The 20,433-nt window shown below is 39.9% G+C and overlaps 1 protein-coding gene across 1 annotated transcript; it reads right to left on the bottom strand.

Moving 5' to 3' along the window:
• Positions 1-17,596: 17,596 nt before the first annotated feature.
• Positions 17,597-20,073, bottom strand: LOC148017465 (DEAD-box protein abstrakt). Its single transcript, XM_087663073.1, has one exon. The coding sequence runs from the start codon at positions 19,871-19,873 to the stop codon at positions 18,014-18,016; it is 1,860 nt and encodes a 619-aa protein (XP_087519199.1). The 5' UTR covers positions 19,874-20,073; the 3' UTR covers positions 17,597-18,013.
• Positions 20,074-20,433: the final 360 nt, after the last annotated feature.

Genomic DNA, 20,433 nt, shown 5'->3' with positions numbered 1-20,433 from the left:
AGTAGAGGAGAGGATCCAAGTGCTATGCGCATGGTAGTAGACCTAAACTTTCACTAGAATGCAGAATCCCTCCTTCTTTGGTAGCACATTCCAAAGGAATAGTAGGTCAAAATAGCCCGAGAGATGAAGAGCCTAGTATTCCTCATCCAAGTCAAGATTCAATTGAGCCATGACCTGCACGAAAGTGCCATCAGAGCACCCTCGCCTCTAGCCCAAGGGCACAGTCAAGAAGGAACCACACTCAAATCACAAAGAAGAATCCTCAAATCCTAATGATCCAAGAAAGGATCAAGGAGGTAGAGATCCTAATCCTAATGATCCACTCTTTGAAGACCCCTCTGCTCCCACCTCTAACATCCTGAAGTTAGCCATTATTAATCGCCTAAAGCCCTCTCCCTCAAGTAATGGCACTACATCTAGGCCCTCCTTAGTGTCGAGTATAGGTACAAATTGGAACTTGAAGGAGTTTAGGCCCACCTCGTTTGAATAACCTTTGAGCATGATGAGCTACTCTAGTAGCAAATCTGGCCTGGAACCATCTACCCAGATAAGTTTGCAGGTTGAGCTCCTCTACCACAACATCCCACAAACTCCCCTATGGATCGACATAGATCTTTAGTTTCCTTCTTGGTTGTATAATGTGTGGATACTATAATGTGTCATGGCCACTTGCAACAAAGTGTGCTAGATGGCAATTTGGATCCTCCTTCTTTTCACCATAAAACTTGATCTTCTTAACTACAAGGTTAGGTGATTGAGCCACGGTAGTACGGATTGGTTTCTTGGGTGGTTTGGATGGTAATGGATTAAGTTGTAGCCTTTTTGCATTAACCATCAAGTTAAGAATTTTGCTACCTAAAACAAGGTATTGTAGGTGCAAGACATTAGGGGGTGTACTCATAAAAGAATTGACATATGCACCAAAGCCTAAAACCTATCCAACTAAACTTGTAGTATGTGAATATGCTTCACTTTGCTACTGGTGGTGACCCCTTTGCCCTATCATAGATCCACCCACACATTGTAATCCATCCCATCTTCTAACATCATGTGTTCAAACATGTCTTGCTTTGGAGCATGTAACAATGACATTCATTGTGAAGGGAAACCACTCTATCAAGCACACAAGCTAGGCACACGCGACTGCATGCTATAACTACCATAACCATCATCCCAGCACCAATGCAAAACGGTACTTCATAAAATCGCATCATCACTTCATGATTGCAATAGCATTTTCCATGCTTGACCTACATCTATTCAAAGTAAATAAAATGAGGCAAGTTCACCAAGTATTTTTGGTCCAGTTACATCACTAAATCCAAAACATTGATACTCAAAGACAAGGGAATATTAATACATCACCAACAACAGAAACTGAACAACACATGAATCAAAACCATCACTCAAACACAAAAACACAAAAGAATTATAGTGCAAAATATATCAACTCTCTTCATTATGGTATCACATCAAAACAAGATATAGTGCCAATAATTGTTGTTTGCATAGATCATAAAAGACTATTGTTCACATAAAACTAATGTGCATTTCACACTGAACGTAGCTAACTACAAGTCATGAGTCTTAGCATGACCAAATCAATAGTCAATAGTAGTCATTTGCCAATAATAGTTAAACAATCAACCTTGTGATCAAATTTGAGCAGCTCGGCTTGTCTTGTATGTAAAAATTCAATACATCAACAATTTCAATCCTGACTTGTTGATTCTCGTCATGGAAGAGTCACAAATCACACATCTTCAACTCTTCAAAGGTTACTCACATCCCATCAAGTCTTGAGACATTAACTTTGGAAGTTGACAATAGTTCAAAAAGAAGTGCCTATGATGTCTAAATCAAGACATGCTACCAATATTATCAAGGAAGTGTACTTCTACGAATTCATTATGTGAATTTGAGAAATCATTAGTATCCTTTGAGCAATTAGTCATCTTCCTTTTTATGATTCCAATTATATAATTATAAAAGGAAAATAGCAATGCAAGAAGGGAAAAGGGATAAACAAATTGCAAAGGATCATCCCAAAATAGAAGTTGAAGAGGCTAAGGAACATTAAGACAACCATCTTACCACACATGAGCAATTTGAATTGCTCATGGCTCGTGTCAATAGCATGGGAGTGCAGATGCAAGCTTTCATGGAGAGACATTCGATATCTTGAAATAAAAAATAACTCGTATTCTTGAAATGACTAAAAAGGAAATGGATAAACAACAAGAAATTTGAGACATAAGATCCACACCAACACACCATGTTGAAAGACGTGGGTAACAATAGTTGAGATCCAAAAGTTGTTTCATTAGAAGGTTTGTCCAAATTATCTCAATCACCAAGGGACTAGAAATCAAGATACAATATTCACCTTTCTTAAAAAATAGAAAAAATTGCACAAATTTAGAAACACACTAAAATATCAAGTATTGAAGGCTAATTTGGGCCTTCAAGGACAAAAACATATAGATTATGGAGAATCTATAAAAGGGAACACTATAGTTTCTAAAATTAGATTCAATTTGAATTGATATTTTTGAAAGAATTTCTTCCAAAAATTGAAAATGGAAAAAACTTGGGGAGGATTGAGATGATGTCATACAAAGGGGTAAGATCATACAAAGGGGTAGACTTTTGTTGACATAGGTTGCATATAATACCACAAAATAATCCTCAAATTGAAAGGGATTGATGACTTTCAAAAGACTAAAGCATTTGTTGTTAGACGTTTAGATAAGACCTATAAATAAGAAATTAAAAGAAGGGTGAATAATGAATTATGTGCTTTGTTAAATTAATTTAAATATTTTTTCATCTAATTTACCACATAATTTACCAATAGAAAGAGGGAAAGTTGAACATATCATAGAACTATTTAAAATTGTGCACCTAATTTCAAAACCTCCTTATAGGTTAAGTGAATGCTAGTAGCAAGAAGTGGAAATGAAAATTTTAAATATTTAAATAAGGGGTTTATTGAACCTAGTAATTCACCATGGGCTTCGCTAATTGTATTGGTGAAGTTAAAAAATGGCTCTATGTGACTCTGGATTATAGATCACTAGATAAGATTAGAGTAAAGAACAAATATCTGTTTGAATCGAAGATCTGATTGTGTTCTTGCTGAGTTGAAGGAAGCTCACCTCTACTTGAGATCTAGCTATCATAAAGTTAGAATCGAGGCGGAAAGAATAAGTTTCCAATGCCAAGGAGTGAGAATCTTTTTTATCAATTGAAGGAAGGTCAAGTATTTTAAAAAATAGACTTCACATCTAGCTATCATCGAGTCACTTCAAGGCTAAACGTATTTTCAAGATAGCATATAGACCAAATGGATACTATGAATTTATGGTAATCCCTTCTTGCCTTACTAATGTTCCAACCACTTTCATGAAGCCCATGAATAGTGATGTACAATTGCACTTGGATCACTTCATTGTGGTCTTAGTTGATGATATTCTTGTCTTTAGTCATACTAAGAAAGAACATTTACAACATCTTAGAAAGATATTCCAATTATTAAGAATTTTTTATTTTTTCCAAAGCATCCAAGTGTGAATTATTTGCTCAATGTGCCATATATTTAGGGTTTATTATCTCGAAAGGAGAATCAAGATGGATCCAAAAAAATTTAGGATAATACTAGAATGGATACCTCCACATAGCCTAGAAGAACTACAAGTCTTTCTAGGTTTATTTTGAATGTTATCATTTCGTTTGAGATTATATCAAGATAGTTATCCCCAAGACTAATCAATTATAAGGGAAAGGGAAAACCAAAAAGTAAGGTTTGAAAAGCTTAAGTTAGCTATTGCTACATCTCCACTTCCAAATACAGTGGATATGAATAAACCCTTTGTGATTAAAACTTATGCAAGTGACTTTGCTATAGGTGTGGTCTTATTCCAAGAGGATTGACCATTGAAAGCAATAAATGATCAAGAAAAGTATTATTTTGATAAGAGGAAGCTATATGCAACAGTACATGCATTGAAGAAATGGCAACATTATTTGCATGGTACCAAAGTATCATTGTGTTTCATCAAGAAAGAATTAACTAGCTTACTAATTTAACAAACTTAAAGGATCATAAGGCTAGATGGGTAGAACTTCTTCAAGAATTTCATTGTGACCTAAGGTATGGAAAAGGAAAATAAATTATAGAATATTCTCGTAGTAGAATATCCATAATAAATTTATTGAGTTTAAGCTCAATTCACTAGTGACCTACTTGAATGATTAAAAAGGATATGTCATGTAAATCCTACATTTTCCAATATTACACGGGAAGCCACAAACAAAGGGGAGCTCAATTCACTAGTAATCTACTTGAATGATTAAAAAGGAAATGTCATGTAAACCCTACATTTTCCAATATTATATAGGAAGCCACCAACAAAGGGGATCTAAGAAAAAGGGCTTCCATTAATGAAGGCATAGCAAAGGGATATTCAAGAAGAAATACTAGGTGATATTCTACATAGATTCAAGTGGAAACATTTTACCATTAATGATGATTATTCACTCTACAATCATCAATTATGTCCCAAAAGAAAGGGAAATTAGGTCTTGAAAACTGTGTGAGTGTCATAATATCCCTAGTGTGGAATCCCAAGGAGTTAACAAGGCTTTGGTCCTATGAAGAGGTAATTTTATTGGCCTCGAATATATAAGGATGTCTTGCACTATATAGTCAAATATGATAATGATAATTGTCAAGTCAATAAATTTGAAAAATTAAAGGTGGGAGGAGTACTCCACCCTTCTGGTTAGTGTCTATCACACTACGACATGGGGGTCTTAACGCAACTCATTCTATCAAGCTAGCCAGGGTCTACCCATCTAGACTTAGTTCTTTTTATTATTTTGTAGTCTAGTCCACCCTTGACTCAATCACACTTGAGGAGTAGAGGCTTCATAGTCCTAACTTGATGTGGCTTGGCACTTATGGCTTTGCATGCCAAGATTTGTAGGCAGCACAATCCCAAGTTGTTGCGCTATTGGGGTCAAGGAGTCGTGGCACGGTTGTAGCCATGTTATGTCATGCCTTAAGGGAGGTAGTCCATTGCATTGCTCCTCATGCCATCCCTCCCTTTCTTCGTGCCATTGTCTTGGGCCTTGGGGACTTGGGTCTCTTGGTTTGTTTACCAAGTCACTTTTCCTTCATCGCCAAGTCAAGAACTTGGGTTGTTTTCCTTGGCCTCCTTGCGGAATCTTTCTTGCTTGCCTTGAACTTAGACAAATCAGTTGGTTTAGCTTGCCTTCTCGCATGGAAGGTGTGGTCTTGGTGCATGGCACCTCTTTGGCTCTTCTTAGTCTCATTTGGAGTTCAAGTTCTTGGAGGGGAATGGACTAAGTCGTCGCACTTAGACTGGATTTTAGTTTGTGGAAGTAGAGATACCTTTGAAGTTCTTGGGGTGACGCCCATATGTATGGTGCTTGCTGTGTCACAAATCCATAGGATCAGGATGACAACTCCTTGCACTACTTGTGGCCCCAAATGCTAAGATCTCAATCTTTACCAACATTGAGTATGGTCCCAAATAGATCACATAGTCCAAAGACATTCACCTTAAGAGTGAGTTGGAGAGTTCTCCAAGACTTAACTAGCAAGGTTCCCTTCCATGGCACTAAGTTACTTGGATTAGACCATATTGCAAGCACTCCCTCATGCTCTCCCTTCTTTGAGACTTTGTCCTCTAACTCATGCTATCCAAGCTCGTAAGGGTTTGCCTCTTCGTGCTCAAAGGCATAGCCAATGACTCCATTGCTAAAGTGCACTTGGTTCCTACTTTAATCTGAGTTGGCTAGGGTGGGATGTGGCCTTGGATCAAAAGATTGGTTTTCTTCGTCCTTAGCCACAAGTTTAGCTTGGGGGGTTTTGGAGGAGGCATCTTAATTCTCATCTCTCATCTTGGCTCTAGCGGCCCACCTCCATTTCTTGGTGTTTGATTTCGCCTTCTTCTACTTCTCATTCTCATTCTCCTCTCTCTCCTCATCTTTTCAACCTACTTTGCCTAGGTCTATCTTTTGCTCCTCTTACTTTGGCTTTCTAGCTCTCCATACTTGTTCTTCTAAGTTGATTCCTCTACCTCTTTTTACTTGCTTAATCTTTTTCCTAAATTTCTTCTACTTTTGGCTTTCTAGCTCTCCATACTTGTTCTTCTAAGTTGGTTCCTCTGTCTCTTTTTACTTGCTCTCCTCATCTTTTCAACCTACTTCGCCTATGTCTATCTTTTGCTCCTCTTCTTCTTTAAACTTTCTAGCTCTCCATACTTGTTCTTCTAAGTTGGTTCCTCCACCTCTTTTTACTTGCTCAATCTTTTTCCTAAATTTCTTCTACTTGTTTCTGCACATCTTGCTCTAGCTTTTCTTTCTCTTCTAGCTTCTTCCTAAGCTAACTCTATTTGCTTTTCTATCTCTTTTCTTCTCTTTTCTTGTTTCATCTTTTCCTTGATCTTCTCTATGGCTCCATCTAATAAGTCTTTTTATTCTTCTTTCCTATCATCTTCTTCTATCTCATCCCATACTTGCATGATTCTCTCCTTCAACTCCTTTCTTAGCCTATCATCATCGAACTTTAAGGGTTTAGTTAGTTGTTGGGATTAGGGTTGTCGAGGTTAAGGTGGTCTAAGATCTAGGCTGAGCTCATCCTCTCCCTTTTCTTCTTTCTTCGCTTCTAACTCTTCACTTCTTTCTTTTCCTTCACCTATATCATCATCTAAGGTAGAAGTGTTGGCCCCATGTAGCAAATGCCCTACCCCACGTACTTCACCCTTCCATTTTAATCTTCTAATTCTATCTCCTCATCTACTGTGGGTACAATGGTTCATCCTTCTTACATGTCCACCTAGCTTCATCTCCTTTCTTGTATCCTAACTCCATCATGATATTCTCTACCTTTGAACGCACATCCTGTCACAACTCTATAGAAACAGAATTTGTATCCTTTTTCATTAATTTATCTATATAATGATTTATTAAATTTATTTCCTTTGCACTAATTAGATATAAGGAAAAGTGCATTGGAGCTGGCCACTGATGAGTGGTCACAGGTTATGGTGGACCCACACGGTGGGTTAGAGAAAAGATAGTTCACACTTCCACCTATATGACCCGATTGGGCGCCTGTGACTAGAACTCACGCATATCAGGGTTAGACTCGCACACAGAAAGGATTGATGCCTTGAAGTGTGGGCTAGATCCACCAGAACAGACAGTTACAATCAACAAGATGGCATGATCATGAAATGCTTGTATAATGTGCATGTGTGGGCTGAAAGCTTGAAATGCACATTTCTTTGCATAGGAAAGTCACATGAAGATTCGGATACCATTTTTGCGATGTACACGGAAAAAGCTTTCATATGATACCCATATTGGGGGGTCCCTAAATTCTAGGAGATCCCTAAATTTTAGGAGGCCCCTAAATTTTAGGAGCCTCGAATTAGCCTAAAAATGCTAGTCCTAAAAAATAGGGATGTCATTCTAAAAATAGTAAGTTCTGTACTCTCACTGTGCTTACTAAATTTGGTTGTTTCTATTCTTGACAGTATTCAACCCAAAAAGGAAGGCCATAAAGAAGAGACAAGTGTCAAGACACTTGTCACACAAGTTTCCAAGTGTCCCACCACTTGTCACATCTCATGACATGTGGCTGGACACTTGTATTGTGCTACTCCACTTTCCCCTTTTGTACTAGCTCTCCCCTCTCCTATAAATAAGAGCTCGTTTAACTTCATTGAGCATCATTTTTCTTTGCTGTAAACTCATGTACAGCACCCACAGATAGCCAGAAACTGGCCCCATCCATCCCCATCATCATCCCCCACTTCTCCATTATCAAATTCTTCCATATTCCCTCTTCTATCACTGCTGTTTTACAAGACAGCAAGCCTGAAAATTCATTACAGCACCTCCTTCTTGAGCTCTTTCTTCCATTTTAGCTACAAGAAGCAAGCTCTATCCCTGTACTGCTGATCAACGATGGAGAAAGGTTGAATTCCCCTTTTTCTTCTCTCATACTGTAAAGAAATCAGTTCTTATCATTGCATAATAGATAATGCATGTGTGTTTGTACATCTTTGCATGATCTTGTGAGAGTGAGAATTACTTCTTCTCACTCTCAGGTTGATTGTAACTGAGCTCTTCCCTAAGGGACTTGGGTTGAGCAGAAATACATTCCTTCGGGGGGGGTTGCCCATCTTCAACCCTCAATCTTGTCTCCATTACTTTTACATTTTTATGGCTGTAATTTTGTGAGTAATTTTCATTTTCAGCTTTAAGTGTTCATTCTCTTTTATATTAAATCTCGAAAACAAGCAAATATCATAATTGTTAAGCATACTACGTTGTTCGGGGCGTTTACAGTGGTATCAGAGCTTTGGCTCGGTCCTCACCCCCAACACTGGTAGTGCTTACAACTAAAAGTTTGTTTGTTTTTAGCCCTTGCATTGAGTGCGTGAGCTTTTTTTTTTTTCTTTAGTCTCAATGGATCAATCGAGTGCTATCCTTCAAGCCATTCAAAGTCTTAGAGAGGAGAATCAGCAAATTCGTGAGCAACTTCTCAAACTAGAAAAAGTTGAGAATCCCAAAGAATTCAAGGAAAGAAGCCTATCTACTTCAAGGAGACAAAGCCATACCAATGAAAGGAGCCGATCAAGAAGTCCAACTACTTCTAAGAGGCAGTCCCATTCTACTTCAAGACAAAGAAAGAGATCACGTCGAAGCTCATCCTCTTCTTCAAAGTCATCTGGCGCCTATTCTGATGGATCCTCTTCTAGTAATGAAGAGTCACACCCTTCTCGTGGAAGACCTCATCATCGTCAAAGGCGTCGACATTCTTCACCCTCGTCTCCATCTTCATCCCCATCAAGCACTTCATCATCTTCAACCTCAATATCCAAGCATGGACGAAGGCATAAGAAGAAGAAGAAGACTAAGTCACTATCTCAACTTGAAAAGAAGATCAAGTTCAGTATGTATGATGGTTCCCGAAATCCTGATCTTCTTCTGAAGTTTATTTGTCAATTTCAAATTTTGTATGGTCGTGACAAGTATAAAGAAAAAGAAAAGATTAAGTTTGCAGCTTTACATTTAACCGACTTAGCCCATACTTGGTGGACGGGGTTGGAATATGATCATGCTGCCCCAAAATCATGGCGGTCCTTTGTTCGCCTGATACAAAGCCAATTTCTTCCTGTTCATTTCAAAAGAGATGTAAAAATGGAATGGGATCGGTTTTGGCAAAGGAAAAATGAGTCACTTGGTGACTATACCAAGAGATTTTGGGAGCTACTTTTGAAGGTCCAACATTTCAAGAAGATCAGCAGTTCGGAAAAGCTTAGGAAGTTTCAAGGAGGTTTGCATTTTAAACTTCGTACTGCTCTTAATCATTATCATTGTTCTAGTCTCAGGGAACTCATTGACCATGCTGAGACATGGGAAATGGAGCACAATGGCAACAAATCATTCCAAAAGAATGATAAGAAGAGAGTAGCTGATGATGAGGAGTATTCAGCCCCAAATGAAGGACAAGAACAGTGGCAAAAGCAGCCATCAAATCAAAAGAAGATGAAGCCCTATGCACCTCCTAATGCTCCTCAATTTCGCTCCAATCTATACCCACAAGCAAAGCAATTTTCCGAAGAAGAAAAGCAACGCTTCATGAAAGAAGGGAAGTGCTTTAAATGTGGACAAACAGGCCACATAGCGAAGCAATGTCCAAACAAGGGACAAAGCAAGGTTTCTGACAACAAGCCTAAGTCGCCAGTGAAAATCAATGCTATCAGTGATGTAGTTGCAAACACAACTCACACTCCAGAGACGCGCAAATTATTAAAAGCTTGGGGACAGTTGCAAGGTAAGCAAGCACTATTCTTGATAGATCTTGGGGCGAATGAAAATATCATTTCCTTGCAATTAGCTAAAGAGCTTGGATTAAAGAATGAAGAGATGGACACTCCGGTAGAAGTTCGCCAAGCTTTAAATGTTGATGAAGGTGACACAATGAAGATTGTGATACCCTACATTGGCAAGCTCAAGTTTCAAATTCAAGGCTACAGTGACGAAGATACCTTCTGTATCGGAGACCTTGATGGTTGCAATGTGATTCTTGGCATGCCTTGGAATCATAGAATAGATTCAACCATTTTCTCTCAGAAAAAGAAGGTAGAACTCACCAACAAAGGCAAGAAGTACGAGATCCAAGCTGGAGTTTCTGGAGACGCCATACCTATGGTAAGCCATATGCAAGTCTCTAGAGCAATTAAGGATTGTGTTCAATGTTGTCTGCTTTATGTCACTGATGTAAAAGATAATATGAATGCTGAAAACCAAGAGCGACTTCAGCTCTTGGAAAAGTATAAAGATTGTTTTTCGGAAGATCTTCCTTATCAGCTTCCCCCAGAAAGGCCAGAAGACCATCATATTGATATTATCCCGGGCAGTTCTCCTCCTAATATAGCACCATACCGTGTGAGCCGTCCTCAACAAGAAGAAATCAGAAAGCAAGTCGAAGACCTACTCAACCGTGGGCTAATTAGGCCAAGTAGCTCACCATTTTGTTCACCGGTTCTTCTTGTTCAAAAGAAAGATGGCACATTCAGGATGTGCATTGATCTTTATCGAGCCCTCAACAAAATCACCGTGAAGAATCGGTTTCCTATTCCCAGAATTGACGACATTTTGGATCGTCTAGGAGGCTCAAAGGTTTTCAGCCGCATTGATTTAAAGAGTGGTTATCATCAAATTAGGGTAATACCACAAGATGTACACAAAACTGCTTTCCGCACTTCATACGGTCTTTATGAATTCTTGGTGGTTCCTTTCGGATTAACCAATGCACCAGCCACCTTTAATCGAATGATGGAGCGCATCTTTAGAGAGCATCGACAATATGTCGGTACTTTCTTTGATGATATTCTTGTCTTTAGCAAGAATGAAGAGGAGCATCATCAACACTTGGAAATTGTTCTACAATTACTACAACAAAATCAACTCTTGGTAAATGGTAAAAAGAGTGAATTTTTCATGCATAAAATAAATTACCTTGGGCATGTCATCTCTTTTGAAGGGATTCAGATGGATCCTGAAAAGATCAGGATAATCCAAGAATGGCCTCATCTTCGTGATGTACATGAGGTGCAATCGTTTCTTGGCTTATGTTCTTATTACCGCTGCTTCATCAAGCATTTTGCACATATGGCTTCTCCGCTTCATGACCTTACAAAGAAGAAGATCTCTTTCCAATGGAAGGAAAAAGAGAAGGCAGCCTTCACAAGGCTGAAAACAACTCTTACTTCTGGACCTGTTCTTATCATTCCAGATCTGGTAAAACCATTCGTGGTGGAAGCAGATGCTTGCGGTGATTGTATTGGTGCAGTGCTAAATCAAGAAGGCCATGCCGTAGCCTTTGAAAGCCGCCGTCTAAATGATGTGGAGAAAAGGTATGACATTTATGAAAAGGAGCTCTTAGCAGTGGTTCATGCTTTAAAGATATGGAAACATTATCTTTTAGGCAATGAATTCCTTATTAAAACCGATCATCAAAGCTTGAAGTATTTCAAGACTCAAAAGCATTTGCAGGAGAAACATGCAAGATGGGAAAATTTCTTGTCTATGTTTCATTTTCAAATTATGTACACTCCAGGGAAACAAAATGTAGTTGCTGATGCACTTTCTAGAGTGCCTCGCATTGCAACTATTACAGTGGCTCATCATGAAGATTTTCAAACGATGAAGAATACTTATGATGAAGATATTGATTTTGCAGCAATTTGGTCAAATTTACAGCAAGGAGGTTCTCATCCAGATTATTCCATCAAAGATGGTTACCTTCTCATGAACAATCGCCTTTGTGTCACTCTTCCTATTCGACAAAAGGTGCTTAAAGAAAGTCATGAACCCCCTTATGCAGGGCATAGAGGGAGGGCAGCCACTCTAAGTGCAATTGAGCGCTACTTTTATTGGCCAACATTACGAAAAGATACACATAACTTCATTGAGGCTTGTCTGGTATGCCAAAAATCCAAATATGATAGGCAGAAGATTCCAGGATTGTTACAACCTCTTCCAGTGCCCAAAGATCTATGGGAATCTATCACAATGGATTTCATCTCAGGTATTCCAAGAACACCTCAAGGTCATGATATGATTTGGGTCATAATTGATAGATTCAGCAAACAATCACATTTTATTCCATGTCATAAAACATTGAAATCCGCACAAGCTGCAAGACTTTTCATTCAACATATCTTCAGATTACATGGTATGCCTTCTGAGATCATTTCAGATAGAGACTCCAAATTCACAAGTAACTTTTGGCGTGCTTTATTTGAGAATTTGGGAACCACTTTAAAGTTCTCCTCAGCTTTTCATCCTCAAACTGACGGCCAAACAGAGGTGATGAATCTCACTCTTTTGGATATGTTGAAAGCTTATGTTAGTGAACATAAGTCACAATGGGAGAAATATCTTCCATTATTGGAGTTTGCTTACAACAATACAGTGCACTCATCCACAGGGAAAGCTCCAAATGAAATAGTACAGGGTAAAGTGATTCCTCCTCCAATTATTCGCACTAAAGATAAGATTTTTGCTGCTGATGAGTTTGCTTCAGATTTAAAAACAACAATGGATCAAGTTCGAGCCACTATCAAAGTTGCGCAAGAGCGACAAAAGAAGCAAGCAGATAAACGAAGAAGACCTTTGGCTTTTGAAAAAGGTCAATATGTCTTGCTAAAGTTCGATAAAAGCAGGCTCAAACAAGGTTCTGGTCAAAATTCATCTTTTCCAAAGCTCTCCAGTAGATACTTTGGACCCTTCAAAGTGATTGAGAAAATAAATGAAGTTTCTTATCAACTTGAGCTTCCTACTCATTGGAAAATACACAATGCTTTTCATGTAAGTTTGCTAAAACCTTACATAGGACCAGAACCAAAGGAACCCATTACTGAAGATCCCCCAGAAGTTGAAGAAACAGAGCAACTCTTGGAACCTGAAAAGATTTTGTTTCTCAAGGATCGAACCACGAGAAGTGGCCTTGTGACACGAAAATTCTTGCTAAAATTCAAGAATCTACCCACCACAGATGCACAGTGGGTAGATGAAAAATTCATGAAGGATTACCCAAATATTCTACAACAATATCAAGAAGATTTTCAGCTGAGGACAGCTGAATAAAAGCCAGAGGGCTGTCACAACTCTATAGAAACAGAATTTGTATCCTTTTTCATTAATTTATCTATATAATGATTTATTAAATTTATTTCCTTTGCACTAATTAGATATAAAGAAAAGTGCATTGGAGCTGGCCACTGATGAGTGGTCACAGGTTATGGTGGACCCACACAGTGGGTTAGAGAAAGGTTAGTTCACACTTCCACCTATATGACCCGATTGGGTGCCTGTGACTAGAACTCACGCATATCAGGGTTAGACTCGCACACAGAAAGGATTGATGCCTTGAAGTGTGGGCTAGATCCACCAGAACAAACAGTTACAATCAACAAGATGGCATGATCATGAAATGCTTGTATAATGTGCATGTGTGGGCTGAAAGCTTGAAATGCACATTTCTTTGCATAGGAAAGTCACATGAAGATTCGGATACCATTTTTGCGATGTACACGGAAAAAGCTTTCATATGATACCCATATTGGGGGGTCCCTAAATTCTAGGAGATCCCTAAATTTTAGGAGGCCCCTAAATTTTAGGAGTCTCGAATTAGCCTAAAAATGCTAGTCCTAAAAAATAGGGATGTCATTCTAAAAATAGTAAGTTCTGTACTCTGACTGTGCTTACTAAATTTGGTTGTTTCTATTCTTGACAGTATTCAACCCAAAAAGAAAGGCCATAAAGAAGAGACAAGTGTCAAGACACTTGTCACACAAGTTTCCAAGTGTCCCACCACTTGTCACATCTCATGACATGTGGCTGGACACTTGTATTGTGCTACTCCACTTTTCCCTTTTGTACTAGCTCTCCCCTCTCCTATAAATAAGAGCTCGTTTTTCTTCATTGAGCATCATTTTTCTTTGCTGTAAACTCATGTACAGCACCCACAGATAGCCAGAAACTGGCCCCATCCATCCCCATCATCATCCCCCACTTCTCCATTATCAAATTCTTCCATATTCCCTCTTCTATCACTGCTGTTTTACAAGACAGCAAGCCTGAAAATTCATTACAGCACCTCCTTCTTGAGCTCTTTCTTCCATTTTAGCTACAAGAAGCAAGCTCTATCCCTGTACTGTTGATCAACGATGGAGAAAGGCTGAATTCCCCTTTTTCTTCTCTCATACTGTAAAGAAATCAATTCTTATCATTGCATAATAGATAATGCATGTGTGTTTGTACATCTTTGCATGATCTTGTGAGAGTGAGAATTACTTCTTCTCACTCTCAGGTTGATTGTAACTGAGCTCTTCCCTAAGGGACTTGGGTTGAGCAGAAATACATTCCTTCGGGGGGGATTGCCCATCTTCAACCCTCAATCTTGTCTCCATTACTTTTACATTTTTATGGCTGTAATTTTGTGAGTAATTTTCATTTTCAGCTTTAAGTGTTCATTCTCTTTTATATTAAATCTCGAAAACAAGCAAATATCATAATTATTAAGCATACTACGTTGTTCGGGGCGTTTACACATCCATTCTCCATCCTTCTCCCAAGTTCACATAATATTCCATCATTTCTTCCTTTTCTAAAACTTCTTTGGGTTCGTATTATTCTCCGGGATAGGGATAGCACTTGCCACAGCTTGGCTCTCTCTCGCACCATGATCAATTGGTAATCAACCTCCTTCGAGACTTCATACAACTCTTCAACCTTCTCTTCAAGATTGCGCAACACATCTATTCCTTTGTAGGCCTTCCTTAGTGCTTTGATGGTCTTCTTTGTTTGCTCGATTAGTTTGAGCGGCACCTCTTTCTTCTTGTATGTGATTTTGAGAGAGTGACATAGCTGGTCTTTCTCCTCAAAGAAAGTATCCTCCCACAGCTTTAGCTCTCTCCAATACATTTTTGAATGGTTGCCATACATTCCTATCACGCCACAACTCCCTCTCAACTTTGTTGACACATGAGGTTCTCTTCCAGTTTTCAGCACAGCAGGTACAACACCCGAGGGGGGAGAGATAGGGGGCCACGGGGGCGCGACATGTCATGTCGCATCATGTTGGGGCCATCATATCATATTGCGCATGTTATGATAGGATCTCCACATCCGTGAGCCTGCTCCCCTCTTGAGCTAGTATACTTTTGCGCTAGAGTTGGGGGCATCATATCATATTGCGCAACATGTTATGATAGGATCTCCACGTCCGTGAGCCTACTCCCCTCTCGAGCTAGTATGCTTTGCGCTAGAGTTGCTCTAATACCAAGTGTTACAAACCTTCACAAGACTTCAAGCCATAACCTAACATGACACACAGACAAGGCACTGCGGAATGGCACACAAGATATATCAGTAAGGAATCTTTGCATTCATGATATTGAAAGATACAACATTGAGGTACATCTCAAGACTACACCCTCGTGATGCCACACATGAGGGTTCACCACCAGTGAGTATAAAGAATCACACGCAAAGTGGAAACCAAGCAAAGCATAGTCACTACTACTCCCTATATAGGTATTTCTGACTCCAACGCCATGGTGTAGCTACAAACCCCATACCAGGGGAGGATTATATTTAATGCTTTATACGAAGGCTTTACACCTCAAGGAAAAAAGACTAATCAACTAGAGTATTGCACCGTTTCTAGCTACCGATAATCCATATGGACCTCCTCCATATACTCGCCATTGTTGATTTCTACAGCAACGTCCTTTTCTACTAATACGTGGAGCCTAGAACTTAAGGCTCTCTCTTCTCTCCATTACAAGCTCAAAACTAAATGTCCTTCTCTCTAACAAAGATAAGCTACCTACTTCTCAAACAAGCAGGCCATGTGCTCAATTCATAAACTTCCCTAATGCTTCCGGGATCAAGCATGCCCCTTGCTTAAGCAAGCCGTGAGTTAAGCAACCCCCATGCTTCCAACATCTAATACATGTACCAATTCAAAACCAAAAGCAACATCATTGCTATAATACTTTTTTTGCAACCTTTAATGGCTTCTTGAATACATCCAAATCTGGCAATAATGCCCCAAAATCCAAGCTACAATATATCCAAATCTAGCAATAATACCCCAAAATCTAAGCTACAATAGCTTTCCCAATCCATGAACATATTTTGAGTAGATTGGTTAAAGATTTATACTTGATTTAATGGTAGACAACAAGCTTTGAATCCAACTAAGGAACACGGACAATCTTATCCCAAGGGATGAGATTACAAAACTCTATGAAAGACTATCAATACCTCATCAACTACAAATGACTTTAGATGTTCATCAAATACAAACAAGGAATACCATTTACTAAGAGTTTATGTCAATTGATGGATCAACAATACTTAGGGCCATTAAATTAAGGGTTATGTGGCAAGCATTAACCTCAGTTGCAATATAGCACATTAATTAATATTTAAAGAGTCCTGTGTTTGGCTTGGTGGTGAATTGTGGCAGCTCCTCCCTCTTTGCCAAAAAGTTTTCTGCTTCATCTCTTCTCCAGATTTGATCTGCATCTTATCTGTTCTCTCTTAATTGTGCACTCCAAAGTTTGTTGCTGCTTAAGTCCTAGTTTCTGCACTCTTATCAAAAATTATACCTACCTTACAAATCACTTTTCTTTTCTGTGTGAATACGAGCAGAATTCGTAGGGGGAAAAGGAAGAAAATTGAGATTTTAAAGCCTTGGTGAATATGAGAATATAGAACCATATGCTAATTAAGAATTTGTAAGGTTTTGCCAAAAAAACCTTCAAACCTGTCAGATGTGCTGCAAGCTACCGTATCACTGGACAACATCTAGCCACACATCTGTAGTCAGGTTCCCTCTCTTTGATGCCATAAAAGCCCTAATTTAGGGCCCACCAGTTAGGTATGCCCTGCCTCAAAAAAACTCCAGATGACCTCTGGCCACCAGCATATGCTTCCAAATACTCTACCTGCTTCAGGTTTTGACTTTTGCATCTCACCCCAGCCCCAGCACAGGTGCAGATCTACTTTTGAACTTGAGCCTCAATAGCTTAACAACACCCCAATTTTGTCTTGCAGCTTCTACTGCAAGACAAGCACAGGTGCACATGGCCCAGTAAGCACAGGTGCACATCCACTTTTGATCTTGAGCCTCAACAGCTCAACAGGTCCGTGTATGTCTTGCAGCTTCTACTGCACCCTCATCTTAGTTGCAGCTACTCTGTTCACCAAATCACAATCTCCTTCAACACTTCAAAAGCTCTCCTAAGCAGTGCCACCTACAGCCCGGCAACACTGCCACAGTTCACCTCACCACCAACAGATACCAAAATATGAAATGATAAGGAAGCAGGTGGGACCTCAGAACCGTAGCTCTGTGCCATGTTGTGTCAGATCTTAAAAACCCAAAATTTAGTGTTGAAAAAATTGCAAACACCAAGGAAAAAACCTGTAAATTATTGCATATTCCAACAGATAACACAATTATTGCTGCTGAAGACACCTGTTTCAATAGACTCACATATTGAACTGTGCACAGTTCAGGACAGAAATCAGAATCCACATATGGGAATTTATTATGTGGTATTTCTCCTCAGTAAGAGGAATTTTGTACAAACAACACCGCATAAATGAATGCCTAGAACGAGGATCCCTTAATACTAGGTCAAGGTGCACTTTAATAACAGTGATGAGATATAGCATTCAAAGTTGCAGCACAATTGCATACAAATATCAAGAGGCTGGGTGCTAGCTCTTTCAAACTTTCTGGGATTTCAGAAGTTACAACAATCACAAGTGAAATGCTTGTAATGCACTTCACAAATAGAAAGACTGACACCTAAGCCTCTGTTACAGTACAGCGCAAGCATGCAGGCAAGTCAATGACGTTCCCTGTCTGATTCTATCTCCCCATTTAAATCTCACCACCATAGCCTCCTGACCCAAAGTAATCTCGCCTTGTGCCCGCAATAGCTTGGCTCTTTTGATGTTCCAGCTTCGGACATTCGCCTATACGATGCCCTAGTCCTCCACAGTATGCACAACCTTTTACCCCACTTGCTTTGGCAAGCTCCTCCACATCCTCCATAGGATCATCAAGTGTTGCCAAGACTGGGGGTATTCTTTGTTTGGCCTCCTTCAGCAAGTGCTTCAGATCAAGGAGTATTGTCTCACTTTGATTTTTATTTATAAATGAGGTTGCAATGCCTGTCTTGCCACAGCGTCCAGTTCTTCCTATTCTGTGAACATAATTTTCAATTTCTGCAGGCATGTCATAATTGATCACATGCTGAATATCCGGGAAATCCAAACCCTTGGATGCCACATCTGTTGCGACCAACACGTCCTTCTCTCCTTTCTTGAATGAAGAGATTGCATACTCCCTGTCCTCTTGATCTTTCCCTCCATGAATGGCAACAGCCTCAACACCTTTTCTAAGAAGATACTCATGAATAGCATCGACATCTGCCTTGTTCTCACAAAATATTAACACAGGGGGAGGAGTCTTTTGCAAACACTCCAGTAAGTAGACCATCTTAGCTTCCTGTTTTACATATTCAACTTCTTGTATCACATCAAGGTTGGCGGCACCTGCCCTACCTACATTAACAATGACAGGTTTCACAAGGGCACTTTTTGCAAAATTTTGAATCTTTTTAGGCATAGTTGCTGAAAATAGCAGTGTCTGTCGCTGTGCTTTGAAGTGATCAAAAACTTCCCGAATATCTTCCTCGAATCCCAAATCAATTAGCCTGTCTGCCTCATCCAATGTCAAGTACTTACAATTGTCCAGATTCATTCTCTTCTTGGCCAGCATATCTTTGAGCCTTCCCGGTGTTGCAACAACAATATGGACTCCTTTTTTAACCACTTCAAGCTGAGATTTCATGTCAATGCCTCCTATACAAAGCATACACCTTAAATCTGGATTATCTTTACCCCTGAGGACAGACACAAACTCCTCAACAACATCGAAGGTCTGCCTCGCCAGTTCTCGAGAAGGGCATACAATCATGCCAAATGGCCCTTCACCACCAATAAGGGGCATCCTTATTTCTTCTTGGAGGGCCAGCATAATTAGGGGTAGAACAAAAACCAAAGTTTTTCCTGATCCAGTGAAAGCTATTCCTATCATGTCTCTTCCAGACAAGATAACAGGCAGACCCTGTACCTGGATAGGTGTAGGCCTTGTAATACCCTTAGCCTTAAGCTTCTGCAGAACAGCTTCTGGAAATCGCATGTCCTTGAAGTTTTTGCAAGGTGGTGGAATATCCTCTCCTTCCACAAGGATATGCCACTGCTTACGGATTTCTTCGCATTCCTTCTCACTCATGTAGCGCACATGAGATGGGGGTTTCCAGCCAGTTTTCATAGGTTCTGTATACTGTATGCCCTTGGCAAGCTCCCGAACAGACATTAGGGTTTTACGCTCAGAAAGCCGCTCAATCATTTCCTTCTCTTGGATAACGAGCTGTTCTGTAGCACTGATCTCCGGCTGGTCCTTCTTCAGCTGGGATGCCTTGACGAGAAGGCTCGGCTTCGCTTCTGCATTTGGGCCATGCTCACCGTCCTCTGTGGAAGAAGAGACGATCCCTCTGCCCTTCCTCTGCAAGAATCTTTGAGCTTCCAGCATTCTCCTCTTTCTGACAGGAATATACTCCTGGTAATCTTCATCTTCTTCATCGCCGTCGTGCCCTTTGACATCGCCGGCAGAACCGGGCCTGTGCCGCAGCTCCTCCCGTTCTTCTTCTTCGTCGCGATCCCCCTTAGACATCAGGTCCGCGTATGCATATACAATCTCTCTCTCTCTCTCTCTCTCTCTCTCTGTGTGCAACAGTCGACAGAGGCGGTCAATGTAATATACGCATTCTTTACTTAGCCTCAAAAGGCTAAACAAAACTCGAGACGATGGACCGGATACCAGATCTTAGGGCTCAGCCAACGTTGTATCTGGTCTATCATCCCAGGGTTATGATAGCTCGGATGGATGAATGGCTAAATGGCTATGGTTTTAAGTGAATAAAAAAGGTATCTAGCCTGCCCTTTGGGCTCGGGTATCACATTTGAGATGTTGCTAGTTAAGAGTGCACTTGAAGGCAAAGTAGAAAGATGGATAGCAACTCCTCTCACCTTTGGTGATAAGATACCAGTCCTCGCATCTATGTTAGTGGCAACAATGGTTCTTGCTGCAGCAATGATGAGTTTCACTTATTCTACTCCTTAGGGATTGGCTTTGGAGCAATAGGGGCAAGCACTCATGGCACTCCACAGATTGGGATTTGATCACGACTAAAACACATGAGATGGTCTAGGATTCGGAGCGGCTTCAAGACA

This window comes from Lygodium microphyllum, chromosome 22, assembly GCF_053477565.2.
Source record: "Lygodium microphyllum isolate KBCC chromosome 22, Lygodium_microphyllum_v1.1.10, whole genome shotgun sequence".
NCBI classification, from domain to species: Eukaryota; Viridiplantae; Streptophyta; class Polypodiopsida; order Schizaeales; family Lygodiaceae; genus Lygodium; species Lygodium microphyllum.
This window is presented reverse-complemented; position numbering and strand designations above follow the sequence as displayed.

Bases quoted from the DNA above. Each gene is read 5' to 3' on its own strand.
- LOC148017465 (XM_087663073.1), bottom strand. From the start codon at position 19,873: ATGTCTAAGGGGGATCGCGACGAAGAAGAAGAACGGGAGGAGCTGCGG.